The sequence below is a fragment of the Haliotis rubra genome, unplaced genomic scaffold, assembly GCF_003918875.1.
Source record: "Haliotis rubra isolate DU_JTF1 unplaced genomic scaffold, ASM391887v1 Scf382, whole genome shotgun sequence".
Taxonomy (NCBI): domain Eukaryota; kingdom Metazoa; phylum Mollusca; class Gastropoda; order Lepetellida; family Haliotidae; genus Haliotis; species Haliotis rubra.
The window spans coordinates 481,133-498,820 of NW_025767060.1; the positions used below are offsets into that span (position 1 = coordinate 481,133).

Here is a 17,688-nt window from a genome sequence, read left to right on the forward strand (position 1 = left end):
GATTCTTACCATCCAAAGAGACAGCGCCTTTCATGTCACTGCACCTATTGAACTTCCTGCTCTCTCAGCCTCCCTTGTTTGGAACCTCTCCTCGACGTGCTCATGTCTTAGATGTCCGTAAGACTCTCAAGTCTTTTTATCAAACGAATCAAGGATATCCGTAGGGATAATCAGTAGTTCTGCTGGTATTGTGGGGGTAAGGTTGGTTTTCTGGCTAACAAGCAAACCATTTGTAGGTGGCTGCCTCTGCCATTTGCATGGGCTGTATACGCAAAAGCTGGTCACCCCCAGAGGGTATGAAAGCTCATTCAGTTTGGGCAGTAGCCCTGCCCACGGAGGACATCTGATTCGCAGCTATTTGGAGCCAGCTGAGGACGTCCATCCATCATAAGCAACATGACAGACACTCCAGCGAGTCAGTCAGTTCTGAACACTGGGCAGTCATTCCTCTCTATCCAAATGAGCTTTCGAGAATACGTTTATCTGCTTCAGTATATTGGTGATGGGTAACACCTTCCTCCACCTCTGGTAGTGGGTTCTCGATGGTGGTTTGGTATCCCACATTTGTATTGTGTATGCCGTATCTGCACTCGTTCAATTTCCCTTGGAAACCTCCGCTGGCTGGGCGAGATATTTCTCAGGTTTATTGTATCATTCCCCTGTTAATCCTTTTCCAATAAAGGGAGGGGTGTGGTGCATGTTTTGAGTTATGTATATGCTACTTATGTGCTTGGTAATGTTCGACCACTGACCCGGAGTCACGTCCTCGCAGGTCATGTGACCAGGTATAGATTAGGAATTACACTTATTGGGTATCAAGCACTCTAATTGCATGTCTCCTTTCATCAAGAAACGGGAACAGCAAACCCTAATTGTCTTCACAACAGGCACTTACAATGATTACTTACAGAAGTTGGCAAATATACTATGTCAGTCACATCAGCATTATGTGATACAATGAAAGTAAAGGCCATTACTCATTTTTCATATGAATTATATATAACCAACACTATCCTGACTGGAAGAATTTTTCCTATGAGAATATATCTAATAACTTAACAAATAATCAATTTTCTTTGACACTTACCTAATGTCAGACAATTCTCTAAAACTAAAACAGTATGTGCCATGTACTACCACTGGATCATTACGATGACAAATGGGGTGGCATAATGAGAATGTCGTGTTTGCCACTAGCTGGGTTAAAGTATAATTTACAATCTAATTACTGTAACAATGTGATGATCATGATACACAATACAGTATTAATAATAATATTTAAGTGTCTGGACCCCCCAATTTGTTGTCCAGGACCCCTGAAAATTAAGTGAGTCCCAGGGTCCCTCAAATACAGGACTCCATGTAAAATCGGTGTGAGTACCTTCTTCATAGAAGTGTGTGTGTGTGCAATGCAAAGCTTTTATATTGGGTAGTATGTGTTTGCCTGTGGCCTACACACCATTAACAGATCCGCCATGCCTTTAATAGCAACTTTCAACATACACAGATTGTGTACTGGTCAGTGTAGACATTACATGTAGTGACTGCTTCACAGGTGTACCTCCAATCATGAAAGAACAAATAATTTCTCCTCCGACAGCTTTATTTGTTTCCCATGTACACAGTTTACACCGACTCCAGGACTGGTGGTTCGTATCCCTCTGGCCGGGTCACTCCCTCGCCTCCCTCGGACGTCACGGGTTTGGAAGAGCCACCTCCACTTCCCTCACCATGGAGCTCCATCAGCTTTCCCACTGGAAAACAAACAGCCAGCATTAGAATGCAACACAAAGCTTCAATAACCACGTACAGAGGGAAAATATAGATGCATGTTGATTTCCACAACTTATACCATAAACTACTGACACAGTAACATCTCATTACTTAAGACTGTGATCCTTCATATCCATATTTTAACAGAGGCTGAAGTCAAAGGACACAAGAGACATCACTTCCAACATATTCAAAAAGCTTTAACACCTTGTTGCCACTCAATAGATGGTAAGGTGATACAGTTTTCAAGTCAACAGTTAATTTTAGATGGGGAATGAACATAAGCCAAACATAACAATAAGCCAAACATAACAAGTCTAGAAAATTTGAGACTATTCATAAAAAACAAACAAAACTTGCCTATTTCACACTAAGTGTGTCAATAATCACATGACCCAAGACATACAACATGAAATGGTTCTCAGGGTTCTGTGACCCCTTACACCAGAACTATATCACTTAATACACAACTAACATGATTTCTTGCATCGTCTGTTCAATATGAACAAAGTATATACTGGGCTTATTTCTAGATGTCAAGATTTTTATGAACCAATATTTAATGACTTTTCCCAGGAACAACCCTGAACAAACAAAAATAACCAACCATCAAACTTGGGCTTCTTGAGAACCTTGACTTTCCTGACGTACACATCATGGAGGGGGTAGATCCCCTGGCATGCCTTCTCAATGTCCTTGCCGATACTGTCGGGGATCCTGTTGACATACACATAAGTGAGTGAACTCTCTACAGCAGCAACATCATTAAAAAGGAGAACTACTGCAGCATTACCTATGTCTGTGAACCAACTGACCAATCAAAGCTGTTCAAGGATGCACATATTCTCCCCCCCCCACCCCGTTGAGTGCTGATACAGGCACATCCACACATGCTTGCCCTGACTCCTAATTCAGGCCTCAGACAAAGATTCAGTGGGTTAGGCAAATCCTCAAGAACTGATTCAGCGTGGTGCACGAATGTCATCACTGGCCAAGTGCAGGGGGATGTGAAAATGTGTTACTGTAGTGGTATTCCAGTCATGTTAAAAAGACCTATAAATAATTGAGTGACTGCATAAGCACTGCACTAAGTCACACACAACCAACCTGGTCGCACATTGTGTTAAGTGAGAGTATGGTTTTACATCACTTTTAGTAATATTCCAGCAATATCACGGCAAGGGACATGAGAAATAGGCTTAAAACATTGTATCCATCTGGGGAATCAAACATGTTTCTTTGGCACGAGGTGGGTGAGGTGAAATTGGGTTTTACGTCGTGCTTGAGAATATTTCGCTCATATGATGACGTCTCTCTGGCATGATGAATGACCACTTTAACCCAGACTAAGCCCCTTATATTCATTAGCTGCTTCATGTCAAAAGCATGGGATACTGGTATATTTTCTGTCCACAAAAAACACCTGTGTAAGAGGGGTCACTAATTTAACATTTCATCTCAAAAGCAGCATTCCAACTTACAGCTTGTTTACAACTTCTTTCATGTCATTGGAAGTGATTTCTCGGCCGACGATCTCAAGCATCTTTTTGCGGATTGCTTTGATCTGAAAACAATTCACATAACTAATAATAGAAGCAGACTTTGTCCTCAAAACCATGTAAAGACTTCATCAATGTTAAAAAAGTAATTCCACTTACTGAAAGCCTAAGTTACCAAGACAAGAAAACTAACTTCAAAAGGAACACACTTTTCTTATGCTTCAGAAGAATTTTCAACTGCATTAATCCAAGACAATATTCACCTAAACAGTAAACAGAAGGACTTAGCTTACTAGATAGAAAGAAATTTGATAAAAATAGGATAATTAGTAAGAGTAGGAATGCAGGACGATGTTTCCCCACATCAACTCACCTGTGTGTGCTGGGCATAGCAGGTCTTCTTCACCTGGTTGGCCCTCTTCTTGGTGAAACCAATGCAGAAAATCCTCAACAAGTAGCCATCAGTTGTCTTCACATCCAGATGAGCCTCGATCAAAGTCTGAAACAGTTGGCAGTATGTTAACCATAATCAGAAAGATTGTAATCTCTCACTCTTAGCAACTTCGAAAAGCACAATATTTCAGAGGAGCTGACTTGTCAACAGTTCAAGCAACTAGAGCCATGGGCCAGAGCTATTCCTGAGTATCAATGTTTTGACCATACAAATCTTGTAATCAATGCCAAAACTACTCACCTGCCATTTCTTCACCATGGAGCAGAGCTTGTCGCGTGTAAGATCCATGCCGTGGAAGTTAGTCAGGACATTGCGGCCCTGAACATCTTCGGCAATCAGCTTGAATTTTCTGAAGGTAACCTCATCATTCTGAAGGTCAGCTAAGGACACCTCAAACACACGACCCTTAAGTCCATCAGAGGCAATTTCTAAAACAAAATTAATATTATTAGCATGATGGAAGAGAGTAAATTGATGGGATAAGTTTTATTATATACATGGCAATCCATTTGATCTCCATGTTTTCATAATTAGTACTTATCTGATGGATACCTTAATCATAAATTTGTTTGTGATACAAGTTTCCAATGTTCCAAATGTTCCAGGGTAATACAAATCATGACATACATCCACTTTTATATGCAGTGTCAGATCATTCTTGTAATCTAACCATGATTCATCAAAGAAAAGGGTACGGCAAAAATCATGATAAAAAGATATCAGCAACATAAAATAGCCTCAGAAAAAGATTCAGTGGGTTAGGCAAATCCTCAATAAAGGTTCAGCGTGGTGCACGAATGTCATCACAGGCTATAAAGATGCTGACTGCAGGAAGGGGAATATGCACATGTGCATGGTGAACACACAAACAATTTACATCCATCTTCATTGGCATGTTAAACGTTTAAGCAATGGTAAAACAGTTGATAGCATGTTGGTTGACATTTTACTGATGAACAGAAAAGAAAATAACTTTCTGGAAGTCTCTCTATCATTTTTATATTACATTTTCTCACATGCCATCCGTCATTTTATTTTGTGACAAGAAATACAGGATCTAAGCGTAGAAAAATCTTCTTGTACTTAGTGCTTTTAACAGCTGTAAGACTCAGATAAATATATGTTGTCGATAGAAGTCATTTAAATTCAGATTTACAGTATGCATTAAAAACATGATTGATTTTGATGAGTTTTTGCCATACAGGTGAACATATCTATCTTTAGCATGTTTCACATGTTTATCACAAGATTTCATAGTATTTCAAAACGTTTTGACTGGCAATCCAGATTCTTGTGTGCACAATAACAGTTTTGATCTGTAGTGAATCGTCCAGTGAAGGCTTCCAAAGATCAGTGGCTTTGTCATTTCTCACACCAAATCCCTTACAAGAAATATGCAAGCAAACATTCAGTGGTACAATAGTCAGTGATCATGTCATCAGAGGGCCTCAGACAAAGATTCAGTGGGTTAGGCAAATCCTCAAGAATTAATTCAGCGTGGTGCACGAATGTCATCACTGGCCAAGAATAACTACTACTCTTCACACAAAAATATAATTTTACGACTGACTAATGCACTGATAAAGAAAACAGATCACCAAATATGCTATGTACCACTTCAGTTATGCTACAAACATGGACAGAATGTTTAGAGAGTGAAAATGCTCATACTTGTTCCTTGTGTTCTTGTTACCAAGGTTTTGCCAATCTGGCGTACAGCAAACATAGAAGGGGCCTTCACATCATACCAGTCCTTCTTTGCGAAGGGATCAACTCTGGAAAGAAAAGAAATGGCATTTACATATACATAGCAACAAACAGAGTTGAAATTGGTTCATCATCAACCTTTAGAAGTCTTTTAACGGTTTAAAAAACACCCCAAAAATTTAATGACATAGAAGAGTGTTGGAGGTTAATGGAAAAGTGTAAAAATATCAAATGTAAATGTCTAAACAGGTAGGGCAAAGTCATTAAATTGACAGATCATTTTTTCAAGTCATAGCAAAGGGAAGTGTACATCTTTGTTGGTTAAATACACTGATGTACTACCTAACATAGTCTGCTGATATATATATCTTGAACTGAAACAAACAGCAAGACACGTAACCCAATACAGATTTGCATACTTTTCACCCAAACGGTTTGTCAAATGAAAGAAATGGCTCAGGGCACCAAAATGCCTTGTCTTCAGCACTTTTGAATTTAGTGTAGTGCTAGAATGCACTTTACCGGGCGCAGCCCTAGCTGCTCCCTTTACGATCCTTAGGGTTAGGGTATGGCACCCTTTACGATCCTTAGGGTTAGGGTATGCCACCCTTTACGATCCTTAGGGTTAGGGTATGCCACCCTTTACGATCCTTAGGGTTAGGCACCAAAGGGTTAGGGGTTAGGGAACCCCAGCAACGCTAATTAATCTGAAACAGTGCGCCCGGTAAAGTGCAGTACTCCCCATTCATGATCAATAGGTACAAAACATGAAAAGATACCTAAACGCCCACCCGAAATCCCAGATCAACTAGATTTGTCAAGTGCTACCACATTAGCAACTTCACGGATTGGTCTCAAGTGTGTAACATTTGTAGGATATGATAATGTTTGTGCGAAGATGGACAAATCCAACACGGGGCCACCAACACCATTGTCCTCAGAAGGGCATAATAATGATGATCTTTGAAAAACATACAACGAACCGGGACATAAACCGTGTGGTATTTCCCTTAACTGGTGCAAGGAACTCATGTGCGATAAGAGGGGTACTGCTACTTATCCATTAAAAGCGGGTACATAATGCAGACATCGCGGTTTACTTATCATTTATTTTATTACAGAATGACCGTGTCATTTAACAAATATGTAATTGTAAACGTACGCCTTCTTCTTGGCACCCTTTTTGCCTCCTTTAGTCAGTCGTTTATTTTTTCCGACCGCCATGGTGGCCAAATTTGTAAAGAGGAAGTTTAGAAGCGACCGAGAAGCATTGTGGGAAATAAGAATACTACTTGCCATACACCACTCAACATACAATACGGGATTTTCGGGTGATCACAATGTATACATATATTTAGGGACCATTCATAATTTATGACTTGGGGGTGGAGGTGTGATGATGATTTTTATGGAGAAGCATGTACAATGTGAATGACCCCCCCCCCCCTAAAATTTATGTACAAAATAAGTGACCCCTGCATGTCATGTACAAAATCAATGACCCCCTTTCCATAATTTCTTAGCATAATTTTAAACATATTTTTATCTACAAAATTGCTGGAACCCCCAAGAACGTGTGTACAAAATTGATGACCCCCTAGCTCCCTGAACAAAATGGGTGACACCCCTTGCAATCACCATCATGCCCCCATAAATTATGAACGGTCCCTTAGGGTGTCAATATATTTGCCATCTTTCGTCAAAGACGCAAATGAAGGAAACTACACACCGCATATGGTTTTGAATACTGCAACATATCCCATTTTGTTACATAACACACATTTAATATGAGTTCTACAAATGTAGGTAGGGATAAGTCTTGATGAAGAAAAGGTCCGTGAACAAATATTTTCATTACTATTGTATAATAACTGGTGCTGCATTTTGTCCTGCGTAGTTTCCATCCCGTAAAACCTAATATAAAATGTATTCAACCATTAAATTAGATAGTATGTCAAATGATTTATACAAGTGAAAAGTTATTTGAAATAGGTGAAAAGTTATTTGAAATAGTTTTCAAGTAAATACTATTTCGTACGGGTCAGGCACTGCAAACTAGTTCTCCGTGTGTGTGCTTGCTACGGTTTGCGCATTAACATCGGATCATCTACTGATGCAGGGACCCAGTCTTTGTTCGAGGCGATCCAGTTGATTATTAAAGTTCTGCGAGTTGTCAAACTGTTCCGGTTGACACTATTATGTCTGGAAATCAGGGTTACCCAGAGCATATAGAACATATGCCAAGGTTACCAGAGTACGAATATCCACCACCTTGGATACCATATGCAGAGGTGCGGGAAGCGGCGAAAATATACTGTCCAATTTTCGATCAGCAAAATAAATACACTCTCATTGAATGCAGAATGCATTTTCTTATTAGCGCAGTTTTATCAGTAGGAAGATACGGCAATATTTGCGCGCTGAAAATCTGTTTGTTCGAACGGTGGTCTTAACAGTCATGGAAAGTTATCACATATTCATTTGTATTTTAACTTTACTTATGCAAAACACAGGCTTGTAACGCAAGGAACAGTCATCAAGGTATATTGTACGTGATAGGGACATAGCACTATATAAAATATGGGTGGTAGGGTAGCCTTGTTAAGCTGTTCACTCAGATCTGGTGCCACCCATAGTGATATTGCTGGAATACTTCTTAAAGCGGTGTAAAACCATACCCACTCACTTACTCATTTGTTCATAAGTTTGAGCATATTCCCTAACATCAATTACCAGTGTATGAGATGTTGTTACTGAAATCTGTTGACAGAGGATGGACCACCCAGACTACAGCACTGACCACAGACAGTTCCTGCCAAGGAAGATTCAGCTGATCCGAGAACGAGCCTCGGAGGCAGTCAGTACTCTTCATTACATATTCCTACAGTTTCCTTATAAGGAGTGGACGTTGGGTAGCTAGGTAGTAATAATGTACTGTAGACTATGGTCATAACAAACTTAAAGAGACCACGAATTGTCTTTTTGTTATATCCATAGTTCAATCTACATGTTTACATTTAAAATATACAGCAAATGGTCGGGACAAAAACAACAGTTTGTTATATCCGTCAGTTGAAAATAGACAGAGTTATTGTATTTACTCACCATGCGAAAGGCCCAGCATGTGAAGACTATTTCAGGTGTCAGCCACTATGGTATTGTGGGAATATTACTAAGTTACTAAGTTGTGTTACATGTTGATTTCCATGCTGAAACTAAAAGTTAACTGGGAATCTGTAAAAGAACTCCGTGTCAAACCAACAAACAACGGAGAGATGGGATGTAGTTAGATGGCCCTTGTCCTGTAGTGTACAGTATTCTAGATGGCCCTTGTCCTGTAGTGTACAGTAATTTAGATGGCCCTTGTCCTGTAGTGTACAGTATTCTAGATGGCCCTTGTCCTGTAGTGTACAGTATCCTAAATGTTTCTTGTCCATGAGTGTCCAGATTGCTCTTGTCCATTGTTTCAGCTTGGCTTCAACATCCGAGGTGGCCGGGAACATTACTGTGGAGTCTATGTGTCTAAGGTGGGTGAGATCCTGTTGTGATCCCGGCAGTTGGTAACATGTATGGGATGATCCCCATGTTTCTCACTCAGTTACATTACATGCCTCTGCCGAGCAGATCTGGATTAGAATTGATGAAAACATGTTGTAAGAGGTGACTAATGGAGGTAGGGTGGTCAAGCGATATGATGCTTATCATCCAAGCCAATGTGCTTGGTTTGAAGTTCATGGCATCATTCACTGGATTGTCTGGTTCAGACTAAATGTTTCCAGGCAGCCATCTTATAGGAATATCGCTGAGCGTTGTATGAAACAACAAACTAAACCTGCACGAAATGATTTATATTGGTCAAGGTAACAAAATGGAACAGAATTTTCAAGGAGTAAGTCAAGCATTTGAGAAACAACAGAGTTCGAAACTAAAAAAACATCCATATTTTTGTAATTTCATAACCATTTCTTGGAATCAAAGAAAACAACATTTTTCTACAATGTGTCATTATTTTTAGTTGTGACATTTTCCCAGGTAAATGCTTTTGCTTGTTTGAGAGTTACCTCCCTTATACAGAAATGTTTATTTTCTGAGAAGGGACATGTCACCTCTCAGGTTTTGAACCATCAATCTGGTGTATAACTTGAGTTTTTGTGTACATGTGTTCCCATCTAGAATTTCAGAAATTTGAGCTTTGAACATGCTGGATGACACAAGTAATGTATCTCCCATTCTAGTAGAGCTCATTTAGTTAATCGTGGCACCTGGGTTACAGTTGGTCTTCATCAACCTATGCTTGTCGTAAGAGGAGACTAACAAGATCAGGTGTTCACGCTTGCTGTCTTGGTTGATGAATGTCATCATATACCAATTGGATAAATTAATCATCATGATATCAATCACTGGATTGTCCAATCCAGACTTGATTATTTGCAGTCTGCCATCATATATATGGAAAATTTGCTAAGAATTTCGTTACACAACAAACAAAAACAAATCTGTCATCCAACAGTAGACACCATTGGGCACATCCATGTTCTCTGCAGTTCATTTCAGACTCATGGTTGTGTAACATATCTAGATTTGGGGAGCAAACAATTAGTCCGTCTAGATTTTCAGTTGTCTCTACTCATGGACTAAAGGCAAGTGTCTATCTCTGTCATCCATTTCATTATCAAATCAATACAGAAAAACCCACCCAAAGATAGGCTGATACTTTGTTATGGGTTTTCAGTGACCTAGTTGCCAGGGAACCTGCTTCAGGTGTTGTTTTGTCTGCAGGTGTTGTTTTGTCTGCAGGTGATGCCAAACAGTGAAGCCGACCGTCTTGGACTCAACGAAGCAGACCAGGTGAGAGTTTTACGCAAAGAGAATGATAAATATTCTCCGGCTGTGTAAACAGTTCATATTAACATGTTGAATGACCAAGTTCCTTAATAACAGATCACATGATCAAATACATCTTTCTGATTCCTTTCAGATTTTGTTGGTGAATGATATTGACTTTGAAAGTATTGACCACAGTGAGGTAAGTTGTAAGCAAAACTATCTAGATGTCAGTAATGACAACCTGTGACAGGTTTGGTTTATAGTTCCTATGTTGCCAGGACTGAATAAAATAAAACAGCTGACTACTACGGCCGTGTGAAGGCAATGATGGGAACATGACTGGAGTCGTGATAATGTGGTTGAGTCTCTGTGATATTTTGTAAGTTAGTCTGGAAAACCTACTGGACAAAGACTAATGGTTTATATCAGTTAGTCCTAGATGTTGCCTTTCATTCAATTCCAGTTTTTGATATTGTGATTGGTTCACTCCCTGTTTTAAATAGTGCTTTAGATTTATTTCAGTGTTAATTGGCACTTCATGTTCACTTCGAGTGCTAATTTGCATTTTATGCTCACATCCAGTGTTAAATGGTGCATTAGGTTCACTTCCATTGTTAATTGGTGCATCCTGTTCACTTCCAGTGTTAAATGGTACTTTAGGTTCACTTCCAGTGTTAAATGGCAATTTATGTTCACTTCCAGTGTTAAATGGTACTTTAGGTTCACTTCCAGTGTTAAATGGTGCATTAGGTTTACCTCTGGGGTTAATTGGCACTTTAGGTTCACTTCAAGTGTTATTTGACACTTTAAGTTCACTTCCAGTGTTAAATGGAGCATTAGGTTCACTTCCAGTGTTAAATGGCACTTAAGGTTCTCTTCCATTGTTATACAGTGCATTAGGTTCACTTCCAGTGTTAAATGGCACTTAAGGTTCACTTCCAGTGTTAAATGGCACTTTAGGTTCACTTCCAGTGTTAAATGGCACTTTAGGTTCACTTCCAGTGTTAACTTGCACTTAAGGTTCACTTCCAGTGTTAAATGGTGCATTAGGTTTACCTCTGGGGTTAATTGGCACTTTAGGTTCACTTCCAGTGTTATTTGACACTTTAGGTTCACCTCCAGTGTTAAATGGCACTTAAGGTTCACTTCCATTGTTAAATGGCACTTTAGGTTCACTTCCAGTGTTAAATGGCACTTTAGGTTCACTTCCAGTGTTAAATGGCACTTTAGGTTCACTTCCAGTGTTAAATGGTACTTTAGGTTCACTTTCAGTGTTAAATGGTACTTTAGGTTCACTTCCAGTGTTAAATGGTACTTTAGGTTCACTTTCAGTGTTAAATGGTACTTTAGGTTCACTTTCAGTGTTAAATGGCACTTTAGGTTCACTTCCAGTGTTAAATGGTACTTTAGGTTCACTTTCAGTGTTAAATGGTACTTTAGGTTCACTTTCAGTGTTAACTTGCACTTTAGGTTCACTTTCAGTGTTAAATGGTACTTTAGGTTCACTTCCAGTGTTAAATGGCACTTTAGGTTCACTTCCAGTGTTAAATGGCACTTAAGGTTCACTTCCATTGTTAAATGGCACTTTAGGTTCACTTCCAGTGTTAAATGGCACTTAAGGTTCACTTCCAGTGTTAACTTGCACTTTAGGTTCACTTTCAGTGTTAAATGGTACTTTAGGTTCACTTCCAGTGTTAAATGGAACTTTAGGTTCACTTTCAGTGTTAAATGGTACTTTAGGTTCACTTTCAGTGTTAAATGGTACTTTAGGTTCACTTCCAGTGTTAAATGGTACTTTAGGTTCACTTCCAGTGTTAAATGGTACTTTAGGTTCACTTCCAGTGTTAAATGGTACTTTAGGTTCACTTTCAGTGTTAAATGGTACATTAGGTTTACTTCCAGTGTTAAATGGTACTTTAGGTTCACTTCCATTGTTAAGTGGCACTTTAGGTTCTCTTCCAGAGTTAAATAGTGTATCAGGTTCACTACAAATGTTGATTGGCACTTTAGGTCACCTCACTTTAGGTTTAGTGTCATATACAGAGTAATGAGAAAGGGCACATAAAAACTATTACTGAGTTTGCAGGAAAGTGCAGTTCATTCATTCTTTACATAAGTTGTATTTTATTACCCATGAAGATCCGGATTAGAATTAATCTTCAGCAATCAATGCTTGTCGAAAACGGTGACTAACGGGTCGGGTGGTCAGGCTCGCTGTCTTGGTTGACACATGTCTTTGTATCTGATATATTTTTCTTTCCACACAGGCTGTGAAGATTCTCAAGATGAACACCAACATACACATGGTTGTGAGATATTTTCCATATGGTGAGTATTAGTTTCACCACTTCACATGGCTGCGTGGCCTAGTGGTTGAGGCATTTGCTCGTCATGCCGAAGACCCGGGTTCGATTCCCCACATGGGCTCAATGTGAGAAGCCTATTTCTGCTGTGCCACCTCCATGATAATGCTGAAATATTGCTAAGAGCGGCGGAAAACTTAACTCACTCATACTCACATGGCTGTGAGATGTTTCCCACATGGTGGGTGACACTTTCATCCCTCTACCCATATGGTGAGAGATTGTTTCAACATTCAACACATTGAGAGGTGATATGGCCCATATGGCTTCACCTCTCTGTACATGATGGCGAGGTATATCCCATATCCCGAGTGGCAGTTTAAGCACCGAACATACCATCGGAATTGATCAAGTTAGGTTGTATATATGGACACAGGTTGACACTAACCTGCTATCCTGAGTCAGCTTGACTAATGTTAGCAGTATTCTGAGGGCCAGTAGAATTTCAGACTTTTTATGAGCTGTCCAAATATGTTAGTTAAATCTTTTGGGGCTGGTAGGTCACACAGACAGCCAAGTAACATATATCACTGTCTAAATCAAATATGCATGTAAAATTCACTGATATACAAAATTGTAACAGAAAATTCAAGACCATCCTACCCATGTTTACCCCAGGCACGACATTGGTAGAGACTCTTTGTTTTCATTGTGTCAGCTGGCTGCGCTTTTGTGTTTGAGGCGAGGCTAGTTTAAAATAAATTTGCATTATGTATGAATGAGGAATTTGTATACAATAGAAGTTCATAGACCAAAAAACTTCTTGGAACAGTTTTTGGAAGAAATGCAAAGTTTTCTGTCAAACAACAGCAGTGGCTATCGGATGCCGATTCAGCGATTGACATCGCAACATGAACCTAAGTGATACAGCTAGAAAACAATGAGATGTTCTACCCGGTACATGAGACGGTTCCCCCTTCACAGAGATATCCAGTATATATGTACATATTTCAGGTTTAATTTCTAGCAGCTGCTCGTCAGGTGGTCCTTGATGTTTCTGCCTGGTATTGCTAGTTCCTGTTTGTTTTCACAATACATGACCCAGAGTCACTGACATTCTTGGTTCCGTTTTCAGGTTATGATAAAACATATGATAAAAACCGACCAGCTCAACATCAAGTGAATCGACCTGGCACCGGTGACCCTTATCATGGATCTACATGATGGGTCATCACAGAAATCACCAGTGTTTAGTCTCTTGCTCATATCAACTTTCATTAATTATTATTAGAAGCGCTTCACGGCGTAAGGGCAAGACACATGTCGCTCTTCACATCTTGTCTTGTGTCTGGGGCGATGTATATTCATTTCTGATGTATATTCATAGATAAGATTCAGTTGACTGTATGATGTGTTAACATGATCAAGTGGGTGTCGTTTTGACATGTTGGTGTCATCAGAAATGGCTTCAACACATTTTCCTTATGGGCTAATCAAAACTTTGTCCTTCAGTGTGACAAGTGGACTAAGTTTGATTCACCCATTAGGAAAATGTGTTGAAGCCATTTCTGATGCCACTTTACTGTTGAGCTACACCACTGCCCCACGAAGGTTCTGTAATCAAAAGATGATGCTGGCTCAGTACAGTTATAGTTTTGTACTCCAGATAATTTATCAACATTCTTATCGGAACTGACGAGTACAAGACATGTTGTCTCCTACCAGTTGATTGTAATGTGCTGCTCATTTGTAAAATTGATGCATATATTTATCATATATCGTGTATTTCACCTGTCCTGCTCACCAATACATTGTTTATCAGGTCGTTCATGATGAGTGTTTCTTGACCATCTCTACATTAATTTGGTTAGATATTCATCAACACACTTTGCTATGCCATTTTTCCACATTCACACTTTGGTAAGGTAACAATTTATATTTTGAGCATGTGGTATTGTTTGCTTGCATATTTGATACCATTGTAATTTGCAGTCCGTCCATACTTTCATCTGTATGGTACATGGATACAGCATCTTTCTGGACAAACTAAACCCAAACTAAACCCAAACCATTTGCATCATGTTGGACCATCTACTGTGGAATGAATCTCTGAGTTGATGTCAGGTTTATATAGAGGGTCCAAGTCTACATCTATTCAGATCAGTAGCTATCAGAGTGAGTGTGTGAGTTTAGTTTTACTCCGCACTCAGCAATATTCCAGCTGTATGGCAGCTGTCTGTAAATAATAGTCTGGACCAGACAATCCAGTGATCAACAGCATCAGCATCGATCTACACAATTGGGTTAGTTGTTGTTAAATGTCGCACTCAGCAATATTCCAGCTGTATGGCAGCTGTCTGTAAATAATAGTCTGGACCAGACAATCCAGTGATCAACAGCATCAGCATCGATCTACACAATTGGATTAGTTGTTGTTAAATGTCGCACTCAGCAATATTCCAGCGGCGGCACACATCTGTGATACGATGACATGTGTCAACCAAGTCGGTGAGCCTGACCACCCGATCCAGTTAGTCACCTCTTACGACAAGCATGGGTTACTGAAGATCAATTGCTAACCTGGATCTAACCCAAACTTTGTTTTAAAATGTTTGAGAAAACCACACTGATAGTAAACCACTTCAACCTGTCACTATGGTTCCCCAGGAAATTGTCTGCCAGTAGTTCAAGTATGCCACAGAACCTGAGATTTGAGAGTCTGGTTTGGTTGACCTGTACCCCATTCCACAAAGCAACATAGCTTTAAGAACTCTGATACTATGACAGACCTGTGACAACATAGTGTTAAGATTGCTCTGTCTCTTGAAATATTGTGCCTCCGTTACCTTGACCACAGATCGTGCTGTCGGTACCTGTCTCTGGTCAGACAACTGTGATGCAGCTGGAATATCGCAGACTCAGCAACCTTTACTCACTATTAATCTAGTAGACACTTTTCAAAATATTTAAATTTATTTTTTAAATCCCCCCCAACTGTGTACTTTCTTTTGTACCTCAGTGTATTTTTGTCTGTCTTTTCCAACCAAGAGGGGAGTGGTGGGCGAGCTGTTTAAGGTGCCAGGCTAGTGATCCAGCGAGCTTTAGGTTCAGTGATCGAGCCCACCTGTGACTGGGTGTAGAGAAATCTTGGAGTCAACTTTGTGTGCAGACTCTTTCAGTGTTGTCACAACCGGTAGTGTACAGTACACAACCCTGTGCACTTAAAAGAACCCATGAATCTTTTGTTAGATGACCAGATGGTGGCCACATGAATACATGCTAACACCTAGTTGCGGGTACAGCAACGTGCAGTAAAACTTGGACAAAGTACTGTGACTATGTGTCCCACTCCACCCAACTGCAAGTGGGTACCTCGTAAGGATGGGAAAGCCACATTAACTCAGTGCGCCTAGTGGCTGCAAGAGTTGTATGATCCCCAGGGAGTGGAGATTGATATAATATCATGTACTGTTTGAGATTGACATCCAATAATCGAAGGAAAAACAAAGCGCCTTTGAGCAGCTGAACTGGATAGTGGTTGCTATACTAATATTCGCTTAATAAGAGGGGCGGTGGGGCAGCTTGGTGGTTAAATCATTTGCTCGTCATGCCACACACCCGGGCTTGAGTCCCCTCAAGGGTACAATGTGTGAAGCCTATTTGTGGTGTCCCCCGCCGTGATATTGCTGGGACATTGCTAAACGCAGCTAAAACTCACTCACTCACTTTCCTACCAAGACCCAGAATACCATGGTCTGTGTATGCACCAAACCCTTTATGTCCTAACAGAAATCATACGTTTTGCAAATTTGAAAACAGGAGTTAGGAGCCATTATATTGTTTTTCCGATAATCATTCATTGTATCATTCCACTGACTCACAGAATGTCATGATCATACAGGGTAGACGAATCATGGGAATTGTTTTTTTTATTGAAGCAAGAAGGGATGTCTGTCTAATTCATTGTTATGACCTTCCAGGTTGAGGTCTTGCTGATTTGCTCTAAGGCAGCTTGTTTTATGGTCCTTTTACCAAATTGTATGCTCTCATTTACTTGAACTGTCTGAACATTTGACTGAGCAAATGTCGTGTTGCATTTTGCATTGGTGTCTGTTGAAATATTTAGCATCTTTTTCAACCTGCAAATTTTGAAAGTACTTGAAACTTAGTGTGAGTGGCCTCATCAATGGTGCATGTAAAACTGTTCATACAGTTCTCAGCAAATGTTCGCATTTCAGTTGACATGGCAACTCATTGAAAACATTCTTTGTGAAGATTGTTTCTTGTATGGCGATGTAATTTGATATGGCACGACAGATCTGCCAAGTTAGTTAAACTGTAGTAGCTGAAAGAAGCCTCCTTTATTACTTGTCTTCATTACTATATTTATTGATGCTTTGTGAGGCCATGCTAATCAAAATACCTTAGCTGTAGTAAAGATATGACAGTAAATCAAAGTGCATTTGTTCTACAAGAAATATAAAATTTTGTCAGTTGGTTATGCCTATCTTATAAAGCATTCTTATTCTAGGTAAGCTAAAAGCTGGAGTTTCAAATATGTCTAAATGTTCTTCTCTTTCTCTATTTTTGAATTGGTAAGAAGTAAAAAAATGTGTTTTTGTTATGACATGAGTTCAAATTCCAGTAGGTAATGTTATTCAGAGGGCTACAATGTGTTCATTCTGATTGGCCTCTCAGAAATTGATTGTGACCAATACATTCCACTGAGGGAAGTCGGCCTCTTGTTCATGTTGCTTTTCTTATTATTAAATCATATATTGTATACTTCTGTGTATATCTATAATATGTATCTATCAAAATATACATTCAAATAAATATTTTGTCTCAAGAATTCTGTGACATTTTCATTTGTATATTTTATTAACTTTTAAGATTTTCTCATTAAATACTGTATGTTCTTGTATGTGATGCTTGCTTGCTCACACCCATTCTTTGTACAGGTTTAGGGAAACATTACAGTTCAGTGAATACTACAGGTTCCCATGGCTGCTGTACGTGATATAGTTAGTCTTGTGAAGATCCGGGTTAGAATTGATCTTCAGTAACCCATGCTTGTCGTAAGAGGCGACTAATGGGATCAGGTGGTCAGGCTCGCTGACACATG

At 39.6% G+C, this 17,688-nt stretch overlaps 2 protein-coding genes across 2 annotated transcripts; one reads left to right on the forward strand and one right to left on the reverse strand.

The window, feature by feature from the left end:
* Window positions 1–1,585: 1,585 nt before the first annotated feature.
* Window positions 1,586–6,751, reverse strand: LOC124286421 (40S ribosomal protein S3a). The gene is made up of 7 exons (XM_046722796.1): window positions 6,596–6,751; window positions 5,398–5,501; window positions 3,967–4,154; window positions 3,646–3,771; window positions 3,255–3,337; window positions 2,381–2,490; window positions 1,586–1,754 (listed from the first exon to the last, which is right to left on the reverse strand). Exons 1-7 carry the CDS (start codon window positions 6,730–6,732, stop codon window positions 1,627–1,629), a joined length of 876 nt encoding a protein of 291 aa, XP_046578752.1. The 5' UTR covers window positions 6,733–6,751; the 3' UTR covers window positions 1,586–1,626.
* A 781-nt stretch (window positions 6,752–7,532) lies between these two features.
* Window positions 7,533–14,839, forward strand: LOC124286429 (PDZ domain-containing protein 11-like). Its single transcript, XM_046722806.1, has 7 exons — window positions 7,533–7,724; window positions 8,204–8,290; window positions 8,904–8,960; window positions 10,231–10,281; window positions 10,412–10,459; window positions 12,528–12,588; window positions 13,699–14,839. Exons 1-7 carry the CDS (start codon window positions 7,632–7,634, stop codon window positions 13,785–13,787), a joined length of 486 nt encoding a protein of 161 aa, XP_046578762.1. The 5' UTR covers window positions 7,533–7,631; the 3' UTR covers window positions 13,788–14,839.
* Window positions 14,840–17,688: the final 2,849 nt, after the last annotated feature.